We start from the raw sequence: 21,240 nt of genomic DNA, 5'->3' as shown, positions 1-21,240 counted from the left end.
TGAATGGCTTTTCCAATCTCATCAGGCAATAATACGTTACAGCATTCTCTGTACTGTAAGCATTTGAGTATCACCCATGTAATAGAAAAAAACCACCTGTAAAAACATTCTTATTTTGAACACAGAGAGACCTTCACTGCCACCAAGAGCTTTCTGAACAGTCTGAATGTGTAGCGTGAACTAAGTACAAAGAAGTGATCTGGACTTATTAAGTATGAGCTTTCTAAGTTAAATAAGCATCTTGTGACAGACATTTTTTGCTGTTACTTAACTGTGTGTGAGTGGAAAGAAGTTTTAATTCATGCTTCAGGAAAAATACAAAAGCAAAGAGAAATCCAATACACTTACCCTTATTAGCATGTAGCTTCAGATGTTTGTGTTTGCCATGTATGCATGGAAGCATCGCCTACAGTACACAAAAAGTCATGCTGACCCTTCTAGTATGCAACATTCTTTTCTTCAGATGCTTACCGTTAACAAGTAAGAATACTTGATTGTATTGTATCAAATGAGTATTTTTCAAAGTGAAAGTGCAGTAGTGTTGCAAACAGGAAAAAAAACAAACAACTGAAATTGAAAAACAGTTATGACAACAACTGACTTCTGTCCTCTCTCTCATCAAGAGCTCACAGTAGAAAATCACTGGGTATCAGTCTAAACTGTAAAATGAAGATTCCTTGCATTACAAATTGCTCTGATATCTTCTGATGAGCACCATAAAGAGTATTTTTTGCTGATACTTCAGTGAGCCGCACACGGAAGAAATAAGTTAATAAGGTAAAGAAAACTTCTGTACCGAAAGATTAATAGTCAAAATGTTCAGGGTTGGGAACAAAAATATCCAAAATAGCACATTTTCTTCCCTTTAACTGAAGGGAATGGAAAGAAAAACAGCTTTGAAAAACCTCATGAAAGAAATTTCTACATGTAAATGAAGACTCTCCACTGACAACTGCAAAACTCCTTTCGAGTTCCACTTCATATTAAGTAACTTGAAAAATAACCAACCTCTTAAGTCCTCATTAAAATCCATTTAGAAGCTTAAAGGTTTAAAGAAAGTGATTTAAAAATATTTTATTGCTTCTGATTATGTTACTATATACAGTACATACACAACTGGTGAAACAGGTAGCAAAAGGAGAATAGAGACGAAAATAAGCTTACAGTCAAACCGAATGACAAAAGCGTTCTGCCTGCAGTCTTCATCTTTCAACATCAGTAATTCCTCAATATCTCCCTTTCTTCTCCCTGTCTATTTCAGAGTACAAAGAAATAAACCATCAGTTCTCAACCCACATTAACAGGCAATTTTCCTCAAGTTCATGATCCACATATTAAAAAAATTTTTTAAAAAAAGTAATCTGGAAGGCAGAGGTTCTATCAGGAGGTGATTCAACATCTTTGCTAATAACAATCCAGTTCTCTTGCTTCCGATTGTCATAACATTCAAGCTTTCTTCCTCTCTGTTTTTGATGGCTAACAGTTGAAGAGCAATAGTGAACAGTAGAACATTCAGAGAAGAAACGTGCCGGCACAATGCTTTCACACACGATATGGCATTTTGAGAAAAACCAAACAGTCCACAAATTAAGTGGTTTCCTTCAAAGTAAAAGTTCGAAGCCTTATTCTCATTAATGTTATTTGAATAGATTTCTTATTCAGGATGAAAGCTTTATACTCTACCCGTTTTAAAAATGCACCTAGAGAAGATGAAAAGTCATTCTGCATTGTGGTGGTTTACCTTCCCAGGACTGAACTGGTGTGGTCTTACTAGCAGAGGATGAATCACTATTAATATATTCAAGTAAGAAACACTTACCTAAAGCTAATATATGCCACAGACACTAAGGGAGGCAGTTGTCAGTAGCAACTGGCAAACTGGACATCCTGACTTGTGATCTGAAAAGGTAAGATTAAATGCTATTTGGCTGTATGCAGCTCCTACAGAGATTTTTACATTTTCTCAATTTGTTTAAGCTTATTGAGGGATGATGTTGACTTTTACATGCTAAAAGCACTTAAAGCAGTTTTCCTGCAGCTAGCAGCATAAGATCCCTTTAGTTTCCAGCAACAAGAGCACAATCTCCCCATACATGGCAATCAACATGGCAGAGAGCAAAACACTTCTGATACAATTGACATTTCAGTTACTGCGCTCTGTGACCTGCCCGTCTGTTCAATTTTTACCTCCTCAGTTCGCTCACAAATAATTGACTCATATTCTCTTTAAGCATTATGCACTTCTTCAGAAGAAATGTACTACGTGTGTCATGACACGTTTCTCAGTACAGCCATTGGTAAAGACCAACTTTGGCTTGAGGGGGATCAGTGTTCAGTGTTACTTATTAAAACTATAGGCAGGTTCAATCAAACTAGCAGCATTTAAAACAGTTCCAGGAGGCCCAAGAGCCACCTGTTTCCACACTGGCAAAACAGCAGTTACCAAACACCTGTATGAAGGGCAGTCCTGTGTGTGTTTGGTTTGGGGGCAGGATTTATTATTTTTCTGTCTTTTCTTCATTCAACAGCTTCACTGTTGCCAGTGTAAGTAATAAAACTGCACAATACAGAAGGAAAGGAGGACATCAGCACACAGCCTTGATGCTAGCTTATGCCAGACTTCTACTACCTGTACACAGATTGTTTTTAAGTGTATTCAAGTAACTTGGCTTCTGACACAACACTTTATGTATGTATAAAAGTTCATGACAGAAGCCCAGCTTTGCAAGAGCATAATGGAACATGTTTATCTAACAATGGCAAGTAAAATGATTTCATTAGGAAATGCCTCAAGCAGGCAAGCTTACAGTTTTAACATGCACAAATTGCCTGAGACAGTGCCTTCACTGCAGTCAACATACACACACTGCTTGGTAACAGATAAATCAAGAAGATGACAGTATCAAAACTCAGAAGAGATTCAGTAGTATAGGAAACTCAAATTACTGGCCATTTGCATTATTAAGCAGCTATCTGTAAATACCAAGAGTGCCTAACTAGTGTGCTTAACTAAATTTTAGCCAACTCTTGATGACTTAATACTATAGACATTGTGATTAAGCTTCCTTGAGTGATAGTAGCAGCTTTAGGACACACACTTAACATTCCTGGTTAAGACTTTGAAAAAAGAATAGGCATTGTGCTTCTCTGACCCTCATAGAACTACAGGGATTGCTCCTTCAACTCTGAGTTGAGAGAGAGAGAGTTTGGGAGAAAGACTGCTCCCAGATAATTCTTTCACTAAATTTTCCCCAGTTCTGAGCAGATTCCATGCTATATGGACTAAATATACAGTGCAGATGACTAGTAAAGCTAATAACCCACATAATTCCCTATTGAATCTTGTCATTTTAAGGTGCTTGCTAATAATCTGAGATAAATAAGATCCTAAGGAATCAACCTCATAGGAAGATATGGCCTGAAAAGTTAACTCTTCTCCACTATCCCTTATAGCTACTAGAATTATGGCCAACCTGCTTATACTGAATGCAGACATGATAAACAGAGTTCTCCCACACCAACCATCATAAACTTAGTAGCTCTGGCAAAGACCAACTTTAACTCAGCTGCAGCAAAACATGACACAGGAATGCCTACGTGTACTAAATTTGCAGAGGGCACACATAAGATAGAAATGTGTCTATTTGATTCCTAACAATTACTTCTTTTGGGTGCAAGTTATGTGGCAAGTAATGAGCCAGAGACATCTCCCAAGCATCCACAAAGTGCACAGCAATTCCTGAGAACATTTTCCTCATGACAGAATCAAGCTGAAGGGAATACCAGTCACTGTTAAAGAGGCTCACTTCTGGCCCAAGCTCCTGAACGTTTGCAGTTCTGATGACAATTAAAGTCTTGGGGCTGCGGTCCAGCAGTTGAATAACTGCCCTCCGAATGTTCCTCAGCCTCCTGATATACACTTCCACAGGGAAAGTGCTGAAGTGGGACCATATAGTTATGGCTATCACAGTGTTTCTCCCCCCAACAATGCCATTCAGTTCGTTAGCAATGTAGCGCAGTTCACTTGTAAAGACTGTGGTAAAGCGAATGGGTGGTCCGTGACAGCGGAATTTCAGTAGGATATTGTGCTTCAGATCCACAGACATAAAAGGGCCCACATTCTTAGGACTCCCCAGATTAAATTCCACCAGATCTGAAAACCCAAAAGCACACATTAGTTAAAGACAGAAAAAGACACAAAACTATTCAACAGGACAATAGGATCATAGGGCAACAGTAGCAGCGAACATGAACGCAGTTCTAAGAATCCTAAAGTGAAACAAAAGATAAGCATTATCATAGAATAGCCTAGGTTGGGAGGGACCTTGAAGACCATCAAACTTCAACCTTCTTGCTGTTGGCATAGTTGCTACCCACTAGATCAGGCTGCCCAGGGCCCTACCTAACCTGGCCTTGAACACCTATCAGGATGAGGCATCAGCATTCCCTCTGGGCAGCCTGTGTCCGTGCCTCACCGCAAATACACAAATAGGTTAATTCACACACAAATACCACAGTATTGCAGGCCCTTCAAGTAAAAAATTTCCTCCTAATATCTAAGCTAAGTCTTCTCTCTTCCTGTTTAAAACCATTCTCCCTTATACTATCACTATCTGCCTGTGTACAAATTTGGTCTCGCTTCTGCTTATAAGCGCCACTTAAGTACTGGCAGGCCACAATGACATCTCCTGCTGCAGTCTTCTCCTCCCCATACTGAACAAACCCAGCTCCCTCCATCTTTCTTCACAGGAGAAGAGTACCAGCCTTCTAATTACCTTTGTGTCCTGTTTCTCTATCCAACAGCTCCACAGGCATATTGGCTACATATTTCAAAATGGAGTTTATGAGCACGGCAAAAGAGCACAGTTTACCTTCAGAAGATCATAAATGTTAGTACTTTTTCCAAGTTTCCAAAACTATTTTTTTTCTCTGGTAGAAAAACAAAACAAATTCTCCAAATAGATCTCTTATTTTACTAATAGGCCTCTTCATTGGTTATTTTATTTTAATTGGTTAACATGAAGGAGTCTCAGCCTCCATTTCCACACTACTGAACTGCCTTAGAGCTGGGATGAAGGAAGGATACCAAACTGGCTACTGAAATTCTGTTATTTAAGGAAAAGTTGAAATAAGGAAAACGGAAGGAGCTGAAGACCAAATTACCAGTAGTCATCTGCTTCATCAAGTCATTTTGCTACTTCATTCCAAACTATTACCAGCAAAGCCTCACCCATGCAATCCTCCACGATTTCGGTATGCCCCCTCGTGGCCACATAATAACTCACAGTAGCAACAATGTTCTTAATTAGTGAAACATTTTATAATGACAACTGGGTAGATGAACAATTTGAGGCCCTTTTTCTCCTAAAGCCTAAAAGATTCTAAAGTTTTCTCAAGCATTTAAATGATTGCCTTTCTATCAGCACTTGTGATGATGTTTTGCTTTTCCTCTCCCTTTTCTTTTGACATTACTATTTAGTAAGATCAACTCTGTATCTGAGATGAGAAAAACAAAGAATCGCCAACATCTTCAAGGTAAAAATCAATTTAAAAGAAAAATAATAACAACCTGGAACAGTTGCAGTCAGATACTCAAACCACTGCCTCATTGTAGAGTCTCCAAACAAGTGGATTACTTTTCCTTGCAAGCACTTGCTTATGTCGTCTGACTTGTTAAAATGATAAATCCAGTGTGTTCTTGGCCTCCAAAGGTCTTCATAGTAATAACCAGAAGGGAAAACTGTGGGATCTTCAGCTCTGTCCATATTGCTGGAATCTGGAAGAAAAAACAAACAAACAAACAAAAAAATTAGAAAAAAACAAAGCAACATCTCTGAAATTAACATATAAGAAACACACCTCCTATCACTTTAATGGACATATATACATTCTAAAGTGAAGCAGCTGAATGTACAACATACACTAAAAAGCTCATCTCAAGTCTGTAAGCCCAAATATTTTCCCCACTATTTCTGCATCAGAACCTACTACACATGACCACTTGCAGCTTTGAAGTTTTTTGAGGAGAAAAAAACTTATTTTAAACTTAACTACTTTTTAACTTATTTTGAAGTACTTCTAAGTTAAACTGTATCTGATGATGATAAAGAAGGCCTCGCTATGGCTCCCCTGCCAACAAGCATCTGCAATCACCAAAGTACAGCTCCCCCCTCTAGCGGTGAGTCTGCCAACAGGAAGGGATGGCAGCCGTTGCGCTCTACAGGAGCAGCACCTCCCACTGCAGCAGCGGACACCAGCACTAAGGTGACAACATGCAAGAAACAACTTCATACCGCCTGTATTCGCTTAATGTAAATCCATCTACTGAACAACCAGCACGCTGATGCTGATACAGGCCCTACCACAGATGTTGTAATAGGTTGCCCCCTGAGGAGTAATTTGAGGACACCAGGGACGCTCTGATCCTTTGGACTCCTCTTTGTCTGGCAGAAAGTTGGATGGTATGTTGAAAGCTAGGGCCAGTGAGTACAGGAAGATAAGCTGCAATCTCAAGGTTACATCAGTCAAACATTGCTTTATTTCTCATAGCGCCCAGTGTGATACTAGCACATTGAACTTTCATGAGGTCATTAAGTACAGGTTCCTCTTTTACCACGTATCTGTTCTAATGCTTAAAGGCCTGGAAATGGGCTGACTCACAGCCCATTTTGCAAAGAAACCCATAGTCACAGACTGAATAGAGAAGCTGTCAGTGGCAGCGAACTAAGCAAGCACAGAGCTGCTCTTTGGCACCAGAAGAACCATGACCACCTATTAAAAAACACTTATACCCACCATGGCATGGAGACTACAGGTCCCTGCCCTGTCATAGCTTGCAGCTGTTTGGGACTGAACACCCACTCATGGCCAAAACCCCGCCAGGGCCCATTCTAACTATGAAAAAGTAGAGGAAGTGGAGTGCTAGTGCTCAGAAACATCCTCTGTTAGATATTTCATTATAACACAGCAGCAGCTAAACTCCCCAAAGACTCACAGATTCCAACAGACTCGACAGGCATCTTTAAACACCCACCCCCAATAGTCATGTCTCATTATTCCTATACAATGTTCTGTGACTTACATCAATAGATTTTAGCCCCCTTAGACTTTACAGGAACGTTCACAGAATGTGAAGTCTATAATCTTGAGAACCATAGAAAAATCCATTATAACCTCTTATGTTTGGATAAGTTCTTAAATAATATGTAGCAAATAAGGCAACAGGGCCAATGAATGAAGAGGGGGGGAAAAAAAAGCAATCAACTAACAATGCAGATTAATCTAAATCATATTGAATAGGACTCCTACAAAGGAAGAGAAAAGGCCACCATGTGGTCATGTAACTAAAGACAAACTCATGTGAATTCACATCTTTTCTTTTGTTTTTTAAGTTTTTTGGTTTTTTTTAAGAGTTTGAATCTTTACACTAAACCTTTTAAATTGATTATTAGATTAGGCATATAAATAGGATGCTCTGAAAGTAATACCTATTTATTCCCATGGAAACTACAACAGATACAGCTACAAAACACTATTTTTCAGCATGGTCATTACCATTAGCTATGCATTTTTGCCAGTGGTTAATAAATATGCATGCCACACTCATAAAGCTCTATACCAGATGAAGTGCCCCACTCCTGCTGTAATACATCACCCACACAGCCTCCCTGCATCCACATCCACTGTTTGGTCTCTAGAAATGTTCTGCAAGCACCAATGGAAGTCAGTGGGTGCCATTTTTTTCCACATGGAAGAATTCAGTGACACAGCTTTGCTTCATCTGCACTCCCATATCAGATGCCATTCTGTCAGACTGCCTCTCTGCTGCCATCTGTCACACAGCAACAACACGTAATGGAATGTTGGTGGGAAGATTCAGCCTCTACTGCCATCCCACCAACATCTGCCTCTGACATCATGGGCCAACATAATGAAATGGGAGGTATTACTCTCAGAGCAGCCCTTGTGCATACATGAAGTGAGACATGAGAATAAGTATTGAACTCACAGTAAACCTAACACCAACTTTTCAAGCCTATGTACAACAGCATACTTGTTTTGCTCCAGAATTCAAAGAGTCATTACTTCTGGATTTTAAGGAAGAAGGTAAAAGCTCCAATCTGAACAGTTACAAACCAAGAATAGAAATAGAAGCTTATAGTTCAGAAAAAAAATGAAATTTCAAAAATAAACTTTATCTACATTTATCTCCCAAAGAAAGGAATGCACAAAACCAAAGACAACAAAACAAGGAATGTAAGCAGGCATTAATCCTAAATCATACATCCATCATCTCTATTCCAGAGTATTAGATTTACTTGTTCAGAGACTGGTTCCTGTTAGAAGGAATTTCCCTGAGGAAACTGTGCCACTCCTATCAACCCTTTCCAACTTATCATTAAACCTCAGGAAATAAAAACACACTTTGATCATCTATCTCCTGCAAAAATGGTGATATCATCAAATCTCAAACAGTTTCCACAAGAAAATATTTTAAAAATTAAACAACAGAAGACATCACATCTAAGGGGTCTGGAGACAGAAGGGGGAAAAATTGCTGCTGGCCCGATAGCATCTTTTTATTTTTAAATACAGAGAATGGCAGAACTAAAAAGCAGCAGCACCGTAGGCTGCTTTCTTTTATGATTTAATTGCTCGGGTCAGGAACTCTATCTTTAATATCTCCTACAGCTTATTAAAAAAAAAAAAAATGGAGAGATCTCAATTAAGAAGTAATTCTCTATCATATTTTTATGCAGTGTACTTAGAGGTATTAAAAGCATGCAGGTGAATTTGAATTAATGTTTCAGTTTAACTTAACACAGACTGTTTTTTCTGTGCTTAGACACGATACAGAAAAATTAGGTTCTAGTCCACAACCTTAGATTATGACATGGTAACACAAGTGATGCTAATAATGAAATGCAAGTTATCTGATACCTTGTGTGGGAAACTTGATCACATCCTGAAGCTCTGACTGACCACCTGAGGCAAGCAATGAGTCAGCTGCAGGAGCACAGGTGAAAGGTAATTCAGCTGTGCTATCGGAAGGGATGAAGCCTGGTTCTACCTCTCCTAGATCCCATCTAAGGGCTGACCACCACTAAGGCAGGATCTTTTTCTCTGGAGACTGCTTCTCTGTGGAGTTTATTGTGAGCCTTCAATGTTGGTGAGCATTTCCATTTATTATAGATTATCTTTCCATCACAATAATCTTTCTTAACTCAACATCTGTTTAGCCTCTCTTTACTTATTGATTATACATACCTATTACATATACTTCTCAGAAAAATAAGTGTATGGAACTTGAAAACCACCTCACAGGTAGTTTTGCTAGATTAACTCATTTGCTAAGCAGTTAACTTCAGACATTTTATATCTCTAAGTAAACATTTGAAGAAAATACCATTTTTTTTCCCCTAGAAGTTCCATTTACATATCTTTTTAGATAAGCTTGCTGTTAGTCCTTAGTAACACTCAAAAGCTTCCATCTTCAACACAAAATAGACTTAAGACTATTTCTACTCCATGTTATGAAAACTAACAAACTCTTTAGTACCTGATCTTCTTGCTCTTTTTATTAAAATATGAAATAAAAAGAAGAATTTAATAAAATTCACTATACCTGTAAATGCCTTGGGCTTTACAATCACCGAGTCAGGTCCGCTGGAGAGTATCGGCATTTTGATGTTCACACCACTTGAACAAAAATTAAAATAGTTATGTGATGTTACCTTCAAGTTTTACAGCCCTACAGATCGAGTTTTGTAACCCACTTCATGTAAGAACACAAAGCTCACAATAAGAATCTTTTTCCTTAGGTTGACTCCATATAGCTGAACAGATTATTCAACTTCCTTAAGACCACTATCACTGTTTTCAGACAGAATTCAAGATTTAAGAGCACAAGGACTCAAATCCTGTGCATATGCTTACTCGTGCAAGCCTAGATAAAACCATCAGGTTATGAGGAGTCTGTTATATGCTTTGGGGAATTAACAACAAAGATCGGAGGTTCCCAGCTTGGGTTGTATGGACCTCTGACATGAGGCAAACTTGAGAGGACATGTTGCTGCATCAACTCTTCCAACTTTGTCCCATCTCAGTAACTGCTTACCTCAAGTGGAGGTGGCTGTTGCTTTCAGCCTCTGTAATGCTACATCCTGGTTCATGGTACACATAAGATCTCTAGCAGTTCAGCACTATCACCACCTGCAACTTTATCTCTTTGCTATGCTGCCAGTGGTGACAGAAGTATCAATCAATATCCAACCGGTCTCAGAGATCTTCAGCAACATCTGAGCAGTTTGCTCAATATGGAGGCAAAGCCCACACCTCCTACATACAAAAAGTCCTCAGAAGAGCTTGTTTGTGGACAGCTGAATAAACCCAGTAGGGCTCTGTGACTGAACCCCACTGGTTCATATAAGAGATTCCCACCCTTAGAGTAGGTGTAAGTCTTCAGGAATAGGTGCTTGATGCAAGCTGTTGAGTATTTTCTTCCCCTTCATCCTAAAGTTTTTCTTAAAAACCAAATACATATTAAAAAAAAAAAAAAAAAAAAAAAAGACTGAGTATATATAAAGTCAATGACATACATACCTTTGGAAAAAGAGGCTTTCTTCATGCGTCAGAAGGCCTTTTTGATATCCACCCTTGGCATGGCTGATTCGGCTGGCACAGGACAGTTTCCGTGGCTTGTAACAGAACCATGGCTCACCACTGTAGAGATCTGTGAAGTTACAGACTGGAAGATCTCCAGGCAAGCACACATTGCACTCAGTAGTTTCTGAATACCTCCCAGACTTGAATGAACTTTTAAAATAAACTCTGTCAGGCCTTTCTTCTCGTAAACGCAGGAGGACTTGGACCGCTTCACTTGGATGGACAAGAGTCACAGATACTTCCACCTCTCCTGGCCAAAGTAATGTGAAAAAGACTTTGTAAAGGCCGTTATGGCAATCTACAATCCTTCCTATTGCTCCAGCTTTCAGCAGAGGAGAGTGGATTCGTGCCTGTAGATAGTCTCCACCATATTGCTTGGGTTTGCCTTGGAAATCCCTCACGCGAACAACCACCTCTAACTGGTCACCCACCTCGAAGAACTTGCTGGGCTTCACAATCACAAAGTCACTGTGTACCGGATCAGTGCTTTGTAAAAAAGCAATTTTGTCATCAGGGGGTTTTGGCCATTGTAGTGCAGCAAGCAGTGATTCCTGTTCTGCTCGTTCTCTTTTGGACAAAGTCTGCTGCTCATAACCGCAGTAAGGCTTCCTGGTAGATTTAGTTGTCTGTGATAGAGAAGTCTGGTCATTGCTCTCTGTTATCCAATTTGATCCTGAAACTGTGTAGTCATCCAGGTGCTAGAGGGGGAAAAAAAATAAAAATGAGTACAAGAAAATGTGCAATTAAATGAAACACGATGAAAAACAGATACTGTTTTAGGGAACAATCCAATTGGGAGTTTGCTCTGCACAGCTTTGAAGCAGCCATTTTACACTGACCAAATGAAGCAACTTTAATAGAACATACAAATTGATTCTCTTGACTCTGAGATGTCTAAAGAAGCAGTTGTACAATCTGCAATTACCCAGTTGGCTACTTTATCCTGCCCTGGCAAAGAGACTTTTATGTAAGGCATGCTTAGTATTTTCTGTGGTAACATTTTGGTTATTAGCATATTCTGTATCAACAATATTAAAAAAATACAGAAAGTCATACAATTAAACAGAAAAGTACCTAATATTTCATATTCTTATGTTAATTAGATTCTGGTCAGAGCACTGTGCTGATTTTGGCTGGGATGGAGGTAATTTTCTACACAGCAGCTTAAATAGAGCTGTGTTTTGGATGTGTCATGGAAGAAGTGTTGATAACACATCAATGGTTTAGTTGTTGCTGTGTAGCACTTACAGGGTGAAAGAACCTTGACACATGTATTACCTGGCATACATACTAAGTCGCTCCCCCACTTTATGTAGTATATTAATGTATTCAAATTAAATAAAAATAACTTTGTTTATATTTCTTTCTTTCCTAAAAAAAGGAAAACCTCACAAGAAATAGAAGCTTACAGGCTTTGAAGGCCACTGTTAGAAGTTGGTTTTGATCAGCTTAAAATGAGAGGATAATGAGCACATTAAGATATATCTGTTCTATATCACAATTTTCTGTTTGGTATCCATGTTGACTATAAAATATGAAATCATATTTCTGCAAAGCCCATTAAGGGTAATTCAGACTTATCTCTGTTTTCCATTGGATCAGGTAAAATGTGAACATATCTCTACACATTACTATTTCCTAATCCAGTAAACTTCAGGCAAAGCTGAGAATGAATCTCAAGCACAGTTCAACCTTAAATCTTGCCCATATACATTGTTAAATTAAGCCAAGTTTCTTCTTTTGGATGCCTTCGCTACTTCCTTTCTTCTGCTCATATGTATGCATGACACAAAAAAACACTGCATGGTGAGATTTTTCTTTTTTTAAGTTAGTTATATACTTGAACATATCCAACACGCTGGTAAGTATGCAAAAGCATTTAAGAATCTTCCTAAGGAGGAATGTGGGGGAGAATAGGGGTGTTTGTAAAACTCTCAAATTCAGTGGAGATCCTCATGGGAAAGTTTCTTCTTTTAACTTGATTCATCAAGAGGATATGGGCCAGGGGGGTTAGATGGGGGGAAAAAAAAAAAAAAGATAAAAAGCATAGACATCCTTACAAATGAAGGGCAGAAACGAACTACCTAAGAAAGCCTTAAGAACAGACTTATCACTGTTTTAACCTACTCCTTCTGTAAGAGATTCACTCGTGCAGATGATGGCTATGAGGTAGCTAGCTTTCCTGAAGTACCTCCAAGGAAATATCTATATGATTCAGCGGAACAGGGCAGGAAGAACACTAAGCCAATTCAAGGTCACAAAACAAAGTTGAAAATATAGCTATAGCTCAATATTTCTGAAACAGTATAACTAAGCTGCCTTTTTAGCACAGTGCCAAGCCAAAGCACTTCACCTGCATGCAGCTAAGTTCCCAGAGAAGAGCTGTCACCTCAACCCCAGGTTATGATGAAGCAGAATTGACCACACCACAAATACTTTCTCAATCAACCTTCAAGGAGAAGGTGAAGAAACAAAACAATCCACAGCCTTTTCCTGAAACAGCCTCGCTCATCTTCACAGACTACTTCCAAGCCCAGATAAGACCATATATTATTGCAAAATTATAACAATAGGGGTGAAAGTATGCTACAACACAAATGGTAATCACAGGAAAAAACATTACAGAGATTAGCTCTTCAAGTTAAAAGCTTCAGAGTCAATTCATACACGGAAGATCCTTAATTGGAATTTCCAAACCATCTTCCTTTCTGAAGAGGTTCCCTGGCTCATTTCCAAACAAGAATTCAAATTCCCCTATCCCTACAAATAGACAAGCCTTGCCCTTTGAATTGATAGATAAGTTCCCTATCCAGACCTTTTCCTGGGGTCTAGGGGTCTACAGCTCTTCCCAGTATCTAGTCCATTCAGTAGCCTACCATGCAGAACAGCGGGCTCTATAATGAGCAGTGAAAAACAAAAAGAAAAAAGAAAAATCTAGTTTCTCATAACAGGCAAGAAAATAATAGTTTTGAAACACTTTTCAGGAATCCCCTCCCTAGATCTTAAAACAGATTATTTTAGTTTCCAATGTAATCTCCATATTAAATAACACTTGTCCTGCTTTATTTCCACATATACTCCACATAAAATGCCTTGATTGTGCATGCAGTTCCTAGCACTTGTTTATTTGCTCCTTTCTAAAAATAACCAGAACCTGGATGTGATCACAAAGTAATTTAGTGGATGTCTACCAAGTAAAACAGGCAGGACAGAATGGATTACGCATGAATTAAGCACAAAAGAGTCCGTGAGCTTTTCCTGACACATGACAGCTATGCCATAAGCAAATAAAATGGCAGCTGTATTTTCAGCTTCTAGCATTCTTGTTACCAACTAAGTGAAAATACAGTGTAATGTAAACATTACAACCCCAGAGAGACAATCACACTCTCAAAGATACGTCCCTGCCCATAGCAAAGGAGTAAGAACAGATGATCTTTAGAGATGCCTTTCAAATGAAAGCTGTGACGTTCTAGAAGGATTACTGGTGGCTTCGTTAGATCTGCAGCAAACACTCGTTCTCAGTTAATATTCAACAATACAGATGGTTGATAAACAAAATAGGCTGAATATTTCAGCTGCTGCTGAAAAGGTGGATCTTCAACTATATTTCAAAGTCCAATATGATCCATGAGTTGTAACTGTTAGATTTATGACAACTGCTCCAGATAATACTACACCAAACTGTTTACATTCCTACATTAGGACAGGAAACATCACAGAAGCTTCCCAAACAACAAGCATGGGAGTAAAAAAGTAGTTCAAGTTGACCCAACAGAGTGAACTTGAACTTAATTCATACAGCAAATAACATTTGAGACCTAATACCAACTACTGAATGACCAGTCACCTTATTTGCAGCCATTTTACACTCCAAATACTTTAGCCCTCATATCCACCTACAACAAGCACGGGATCAGCTCTGTCTTTACTGTCTCAGAGCACTGAGTATGTGCTAAATAAATCCAAATGTCAAAGCCAGCTCTAAAAAGCCACCACCTGACACACAACTGTTCCAGCAATAAACTCGATGAGATGACTCAGTTTTCTTTTGCAAGGATCTGCAATTTAGCAGCAACACCACCACAATATATATATTTGTGGTGGTGTTATATATATATATTTTGTGACAAAGCTGATATATATATATATATATATATATATATATATATATATATATATATATCAGCTTTGTCACAAAATTCATTTGTTCTTTTTGTCTGCTGGTGAGAGATGGACAGTTGGACAACATGATCTTAAAGGTCTTTTCCAACCTTGGTGATTCTATCATTTGCCCTGACTTTTGAATGTTTCCAAGCAGCTACTCAGTCTTACTACAAGGACTTTTACTGTTTTGCACCATTTGCTCTGAATCTGGCACCTGCAGTTCTCAATTTCATGTCTCCATTTGCAGTGGAACAGGCAATGAACATTTGTTTGTTTGTTATTTTTCCTATGCTACATGTTACTTTATACCTCAGACATCCTCCTCGCCCTAATCTGAATCTCCTTCAAGCCAACAATGTCTTTTTAGGCATTAAGAAGGGATCGCTTTACTTGGGCATCATTAGCCAGGAAGTGAAAGACTTTGTAAGTGGGATAATGCAACTTAAACATGTAACACATTTATCAGCTAACATACATGAAAAACAATCGGGATTTACTGTTAGGTACGCATTTGCTCACCTGTCAAAATGCTACAATGGAAAGTCTGGGCAAGCAGGCAGCCAAAGGGAAGGGTCAGCCCCCAAGACTCCCTGCAATGGATTCTCACTGATGTTATTTAGCTCTACTTCAGTAAGAGTCCCATAATATTTTCATAGACAAACTGATGAAGTACAGATTACATAAATGCAAATTACTCTGGAATGAAAACTGACTAACTGATCTGCTGTTGTGATCAACAGCATAAAGTCCACCTGCAGAAACAGAATTAGGGATTCTGGTAGATAGCAAACTGATCAGGTGAAAACTCGCTGTTTTGCTGCAATGTGCTAACAAAAACATACCCAGTGAACTGAGGTTAGTGCTAATTCCCCCTCAGCTCAGCCATGGTAAAGCCATATCTAAAGCACTATACCTGGTTTTTGTACACCTACTCCCACAGTTAAGCTGAAGAGATCAGCTGAGAACCCCTAAGATGACTAAGGGTTTGGAATATGGGACATACCAGAAGACACTAAAAGAAGCAGATTTTCAAAAGTCTGGAGAAAACCAAGAAGGGATTAAACTAGGTTTGGGGTTTCTTTTACTAGCCAAAGGGGAGTTAGAAATTGAAGTCAGAACCATACAGTAAAAGGACAAGAGGCAACTTACACATGCACATAACAGTAATGTTCTTCTCTACGTACCGCAATGGAAGGCTGCCCAGACAGGCTGTAGAATGTGTCCTTGCTGAAGGGCATCAAAATTCAACTCAGAACATAGTGAGCAATCCGAAGTAACTTTAGAGTTAGCCCTTTGATTGTTGAAGACCTCCATACACACTTTCTGCTCTGATTTTTTCCATGATTCCAACCACCCATACCATCTCCACTTACCTCTACCTGAAAAAAGTTATGGACCAGCACCACAACAGCCAGTACTGCCATAAGAAGGCAGAAGATTTGCAATCTGAATGAATCACGCCACATTGTCCACTCATGTCTTTTCCTCCCATGTTAGATGCTGCCATGATTTCCATTCATCACAAACACGAAGGTCATTTCGTCTCAGTAGTGCACACTTCCACTTCACTCCTACAAATGCATTCACAAGAAATATATAAAGCCCCCAGAAAATTACTTCAAGTTGAACTCAGAAAGCATATAAACTCTTCACTACAACAACTGGTTCAACAGACTTGATAAGTCTATAGTGCTAGTCAGATTTTTGTGGCAATCTGAACATCTATAATTCTAATGTGTATATCAAGACTAAAAATAATATAAAAGCAACTTCACCTGTATTTGACAGAGAGAAATAAAAAGAAGAACATGAGATTTCCTTCTGGCAACTAAGAAAACAACCACTCTACTTATCTACTAGGCCACACTGTCACCATCCAGCCATTGTAAGCTCAAGAATTTTAGCAGGATATTGTGGTTTTAGGCTTCCCCACATTTACCTGATTGGTGACTCCAACAAGTTGTTATCGAGGACTGAGGTCTGAAGCAATTCTCTGTAAGTAAGATAAAAGGTATGTCAAGCAGAAGGCTGAGGGACAGAAGCAAACAGCTGTAACATCTAGCAGTTCAAGAAGAGATGTATAACAGTGCTGGATACATTAAAACAGAGCAAAAAACTTCAGAATCCTTCCAGATATTGGACTACATCCTCTCTGATTTTTATCATTCCTTTTATATATTTTCACATAGATTTAATAATTAAAAAAAAAAAACCTTCTTGAAGAATGCAAGATTGTTTTTATGAAATACAATACGTAATAGCCATACTTTTATAAAGCTTAACTTTTGAGAAATATAACGTTTCCTCAATACTGCTTGATAAATGATAAACAACTGTGATACATAACCGTAACCACATACTTAACAACTGTTGATAAACTGTTCTCACAACTTAATGCTTTCTCAGGTTGAACTTTAGCCTTTCTTCTTTCTGAACAGGATAATTTCAAGGTTGTGATTTCGCAAGTTAAATGGGTTTCTCCTTACAGAAGGAGAAGCTCTGAACTTGGAAACACAACAGATGGCAAGCAGAGGCAGTCAAAAGAACGCAGTTCCTTCAAATGCAATATTCTCAACACAGCATTACTCATACAAACACCTACCAACTGCAACATCAAACGATTAGATAAACTGCACACAACTTCCTATAGTTTAGATGAAAAGCTACAGCATTTATTCAGACAGTGTGAAGTACACCTTGTACATAAAAACTTAAATATAATAATACATTGAATATCACAATTACCTAATTAAATCTTTCACTAGATGAGCATAGACTAGAATCCTGAAATATACTACTGGATAACCAGGACAGTCTCAAAATAGACTGTATATGGAATTGCTTTATAAGGATTATATGGATTATAACTGCAGTTGCTTTGCAGAGAATTACAGAGAATATATCTCTGACTGACAAACAAGCATCAAAAGAGCAAAACATCCATTAAAATAAAAGCATAAAACTGACCAAATGCAACAAGAAAAGCAGACTTAATGGAATAGCTCTCTGTTAATATAAAGTATTAAGTTTGGATAATACACCAGATAGGCTTTTAAGCTATCCTCCACAAATTTCCTGGACTGTTTTCTCTCTGCTGTATTTTATTTCCAGAAGACATCTGGGAAGCAGTAGTTCCCCATGAGAAGGAAGACTAGATAGAGCTAGACTTCTTACTGCGCACAGAACAGTTTACCTACCTCTTTGTTCTGGTTGGGTAACAGAATCCCACTTTAATATCAGCCTTACTGGCTTTTTCCCAGACTGCTACCTAGAAACACTCAAGCCTTTCATCATTACTGCCGAGATCCATGCAGACAAGGCTGACCTAACTGAAAGGTCTACCCCATCTCCTCTCCTGCCTCCCTTCCCTAAAAAGCATGTAGCTATCAACTCCAGGCAAGTGAGTACCTCACCATGTCTCACTGATGCCAATCACACAGCCCAGAGACTTCGAACCTTCAGTTTCTCTTGTTTCTTTCCTGCATTGTGAGCATTTGTGTAGAGGTACTCAATCTGTGCCCCTAATAAAATCATTTTATTGCATGAAGTTACTGGAATTGCTCTGTCCTGCTCTTCAGGTGCACTCCTAGAGACCTCCGATCCCTTTCCCGGTACTGAACAAGTAACTCTTCAGCAGATTGAGGCTCCCTTCCTCTGCTACTTGTAATTTAAAAATCTCTCTCCATCAGCTTGGCAAGCCTGTCACTGAAGATCCTCTTCTCATACATATTACATAGCTCTCTTGCTAGAAAACAAATTTTGCTCAAAATACTACATTTCTGTAAAAGTCACACACTCCAAAACAAGGAATAGCATGTTTTAGAGCTTTCTTTAGCAAAGGCCTCAACTTACTTCCAGCTTCGTCATCTGTGAAGAACTGATCTAGCTCATCTTTTATATAACACAAGCCATCACAGCAAGACAAAAAGCTTTAAATTCTTCCTCTATCCTTGAAGTGTTCTCTGAAGCCATTCATCTAAAAGGTAGAGAATATCCTTAGAAAAAATAAAGAGGAAAGGAAGATGAAGTAATATTATATGCATAGATGCATGTATATAATACAATACCAAAAAGGAAGGAAGCGACCTCATTGAATCTAACCATCTGCTAAAGTAGATTCCCTTCAGCAGGTCACTCAGGTAGGTCTTGAATACCTCCAGAGAAGGCAACTCCACCACCTCTCTGGGCAGTTTGTGCTAGTGGTCCATCACCCTGACAGTGAAGATTTTCCTCATATTTATATACAACGCCCTGTTGTAATGCTGTAACACAATGGAAAGTGCAGCAATGACAGCAGAATAGCAAAGTCCTAAGCTTCAACAAGCAAGAGCTTGCTCAAATGCAACAACCAGGGGCACAGAAATAAAGGAAAGAGGCTACTTACCTTCAGAAGGCCTCAGGTACACAGGGATCTCCAACAAGATACCCTCACCACCACAGCCAGTTCTTAAATGAGATTTGGGAAGGGGTGGATCCTGACTCCACCCTTTCTGGTCAATCATGTTTAATTGAGCAATGACTTATCCTTTCCACTACACCTATACTCCAGACAGTGCTCAGTGACCCTTGTCCTATCACTGCTCTGCAAAGAACCTGAATCCAACCATTTAACTCCTACACTTCAGATATTTATGAAGAGTGATGAAACCCCCTCTGCCTTCCCTTGTCCAGACCGAACAGTCACAGGTCTCCCAGCCTTTTCTCATTTGGGAAATGCTCCAGGCCCCTTTTATGTATGTATGTGTGTGTGTATATATAAATAACATAAAGCATGTGCGTATACACAGTATTTTCTTCCAGCAAAGTCTCTTATGCTGGTGGTTTGCTTCCAAAAGTAAACAAGATGAGACAGGCAGTTAAGATTTTTTAAAATATATATATATATATATATATATATTTCCTATAGCAAATCAGGGATTTTATTTATTAAGTATTTCACTTCAGTCCTATACTTACTTTTCAGCTCATTAAGTATTACTCCTGTCAGCTTTGCACCACTTCAAGTTATTATATACATCGCTTTGTCCGAGGCTATAAAAAAATAAACACACAAAATTAATGACGCTTTTTACAACCAGCCTTCGTGTTGTCTGACGCCCATTTACAGACCTACCTTTCTTACCCTGTAAATCACTACCACCTCTACGCCCAGATACCTGTGAGTGAATAGAGCCGCTGAAGCACATATCACAGAATCACAGCATGACCCGGGTTGGAAGGGACCTCAAGGATCATTAGTTCCAACCCCCCTGCCTGGCAGGGCCTCCAAACATACACATTAACTAGATCAGGTTGCCCAGGGCCCCGTCCAACCTGGTCTTGAACACCTCCAAGGACGGGGCATCCACAGCCTCCCTGGGCAGCCTGTTCCAGGGCCTCACCACTCTCCTAGTGAAGAACTTCCCCCTAACATCCAACCTAAATCTTCCCTCTTTCAACTTAAAACCATTTCCCCGTGTCCTGCTATTGTCAGCCCTTTCGAAGAGTTTACTCCCCTCCTGGGAGTAAGTTCCCTTCAGGTATTGAAAGGCTGCAATGAGGTCACCCCGCAACCTTCTCTTCTCCAGGCTGAACAAACCCAGCTCCCTCATATCATCACAGCCACCTCAAAGAACCGAGGTGCACATCCCTGAGACACATGGATCTAACTGTGGTGCTGTCTCTCCTATGCCAGGCGCCCAGTTGCTGCAGTCACAGCACAAGACAGGCGCTCCCCAAACAGCAGCGCTGACAGCACTGACATTCAGAGGTCACCACAAGGCATTGGCAGGAGCTCGCTTCACTGCAGCTTAATGCAACTCCTCCAACCTGATAAACACGCTCTGCCACATCACGGCTCCAACGCTCCACCACATTCAGGGGAAGGGGGGTGGGAGAAGAGAGCAAGCAAGAGGCGCTGCCTCCCGCAGTGCAAGCCGTCAATCCGCTATTTAAACGCTCTCTTTTACCTCATTCCTCCGACCCGCAGCACACCTTCCCCTCGGCTCGGAGCGGCCCGCCCAGTAGCGGGTGCAGCCCGGGAGGCCGCGGGCGGAGCCGAGCAGCCCCGCGCCTGCAGGAAGCGGCTGCCTTCCTTCCCTCAGCCGCCAACGCTGAGACAAAAACCGAGCGACAAGGGGGAGGCAGCGGGCGCTGCAGGGCTCTCCCCCGCTACAGCGCCCCGACACCGACCCGGCCCCGCTTCCTCTGCCGGAGTTTCTCTTCCCCACGTAGCCCCGCCGCCGCAGGCCTAACCGCGGTCCCGGCTCCCCCCGCCGGCCACTCACCGTGATGCCGGTCGCTCCCCCGGGCCAGGAGACGACAGCTCCCTCTTCCCCAGCCCGGAGGCGGCACGTCGTGCATCTGCCGGCCCGCTCCGCTGCTGCCATGGCACCACCTCCAGGGCCCGACACCCTCGGCCCCGCCCGC

At 40.1% G+C, this 21,240-nt stretch overlaps 1 protein-coding gene across 14 annotated transcripts; it reads right to left on the bottom strand.

The window, feature by feature from the left end:
• Nucleotides 1–1,059: 1,059 nt before the first annotated feature.
• On the bottom strand, nucleotides 1,060–21,222 carry NXPE3 (neurexophilin and PC-esterase domain family member 3). Of its 14 annotated transcripts, none has more exons than XM_015877311.3 (10): nucleotides 21,099–21,222; nucleotides 19,789–19,863; nucleotides 18,685–18,827; nucleotides 16,772–16,825; nucleotides 16,206–16,403; nucleotides 10,603–11,363; nucleotides 9,626–9,699; nucleotides 8,941–9,006; nucleotides 5,570–5,776; nucleotides 1,060–4,153 (listed from the first exon to the last, which is right to left on the bottom strand). In XM_015877311.3, exons 5-10 carry the CDS (start codon nucleotides 16,296–16,298, stop codon nucleotides 3,603–3,605), a joined length of 1,752 nt encoding a protein of 583 aa, XP_015732797.1. In that variant the 5' UTR covers nucleotides 16,299–16,403; nucleotides 16,772–16,825; nucleotides 18,685–18,827; nucleotides 19,789–19,863; nucleotides 21,099–21,222; the 3' UTR covers nucleotides 1,060–3,602. The 14 variants fall into 14 exon arrangements, with proteins under 14 accessions (XP_015732797.1, XP_015732787.1, XP_015732827.1 ...); XM_015877301.3 differs by having other exon boundaries at nucleotides 18,685–18,808; XM_015877341.3 differs by lacking the exon at nucleotides 21,099–21,222 and adding an exon at nucleotides 20,781–21,085.
• Nucleotides 21,223–21,240: the final 18 nt, after the last annotated feature.

Source organism: Coturnix japonica, chromosome 1 (genome assembly GCF_054131305.1).
Source record: "Coturnix japonica strain WE chromosome 1, WE-NBRP24, whole genome shotgun sequence".
Classification (NCBI taxonomy): Eukaryota; Metazoa; Chordata; class Aves; order Galliformes; family Phasianidae; genus Coturnix; species Coturnix japonica.
Note: the sequence above shows the minus strand (reverse complement) of the source record. Positions and strands in the feature narration are given on the sequence as shown.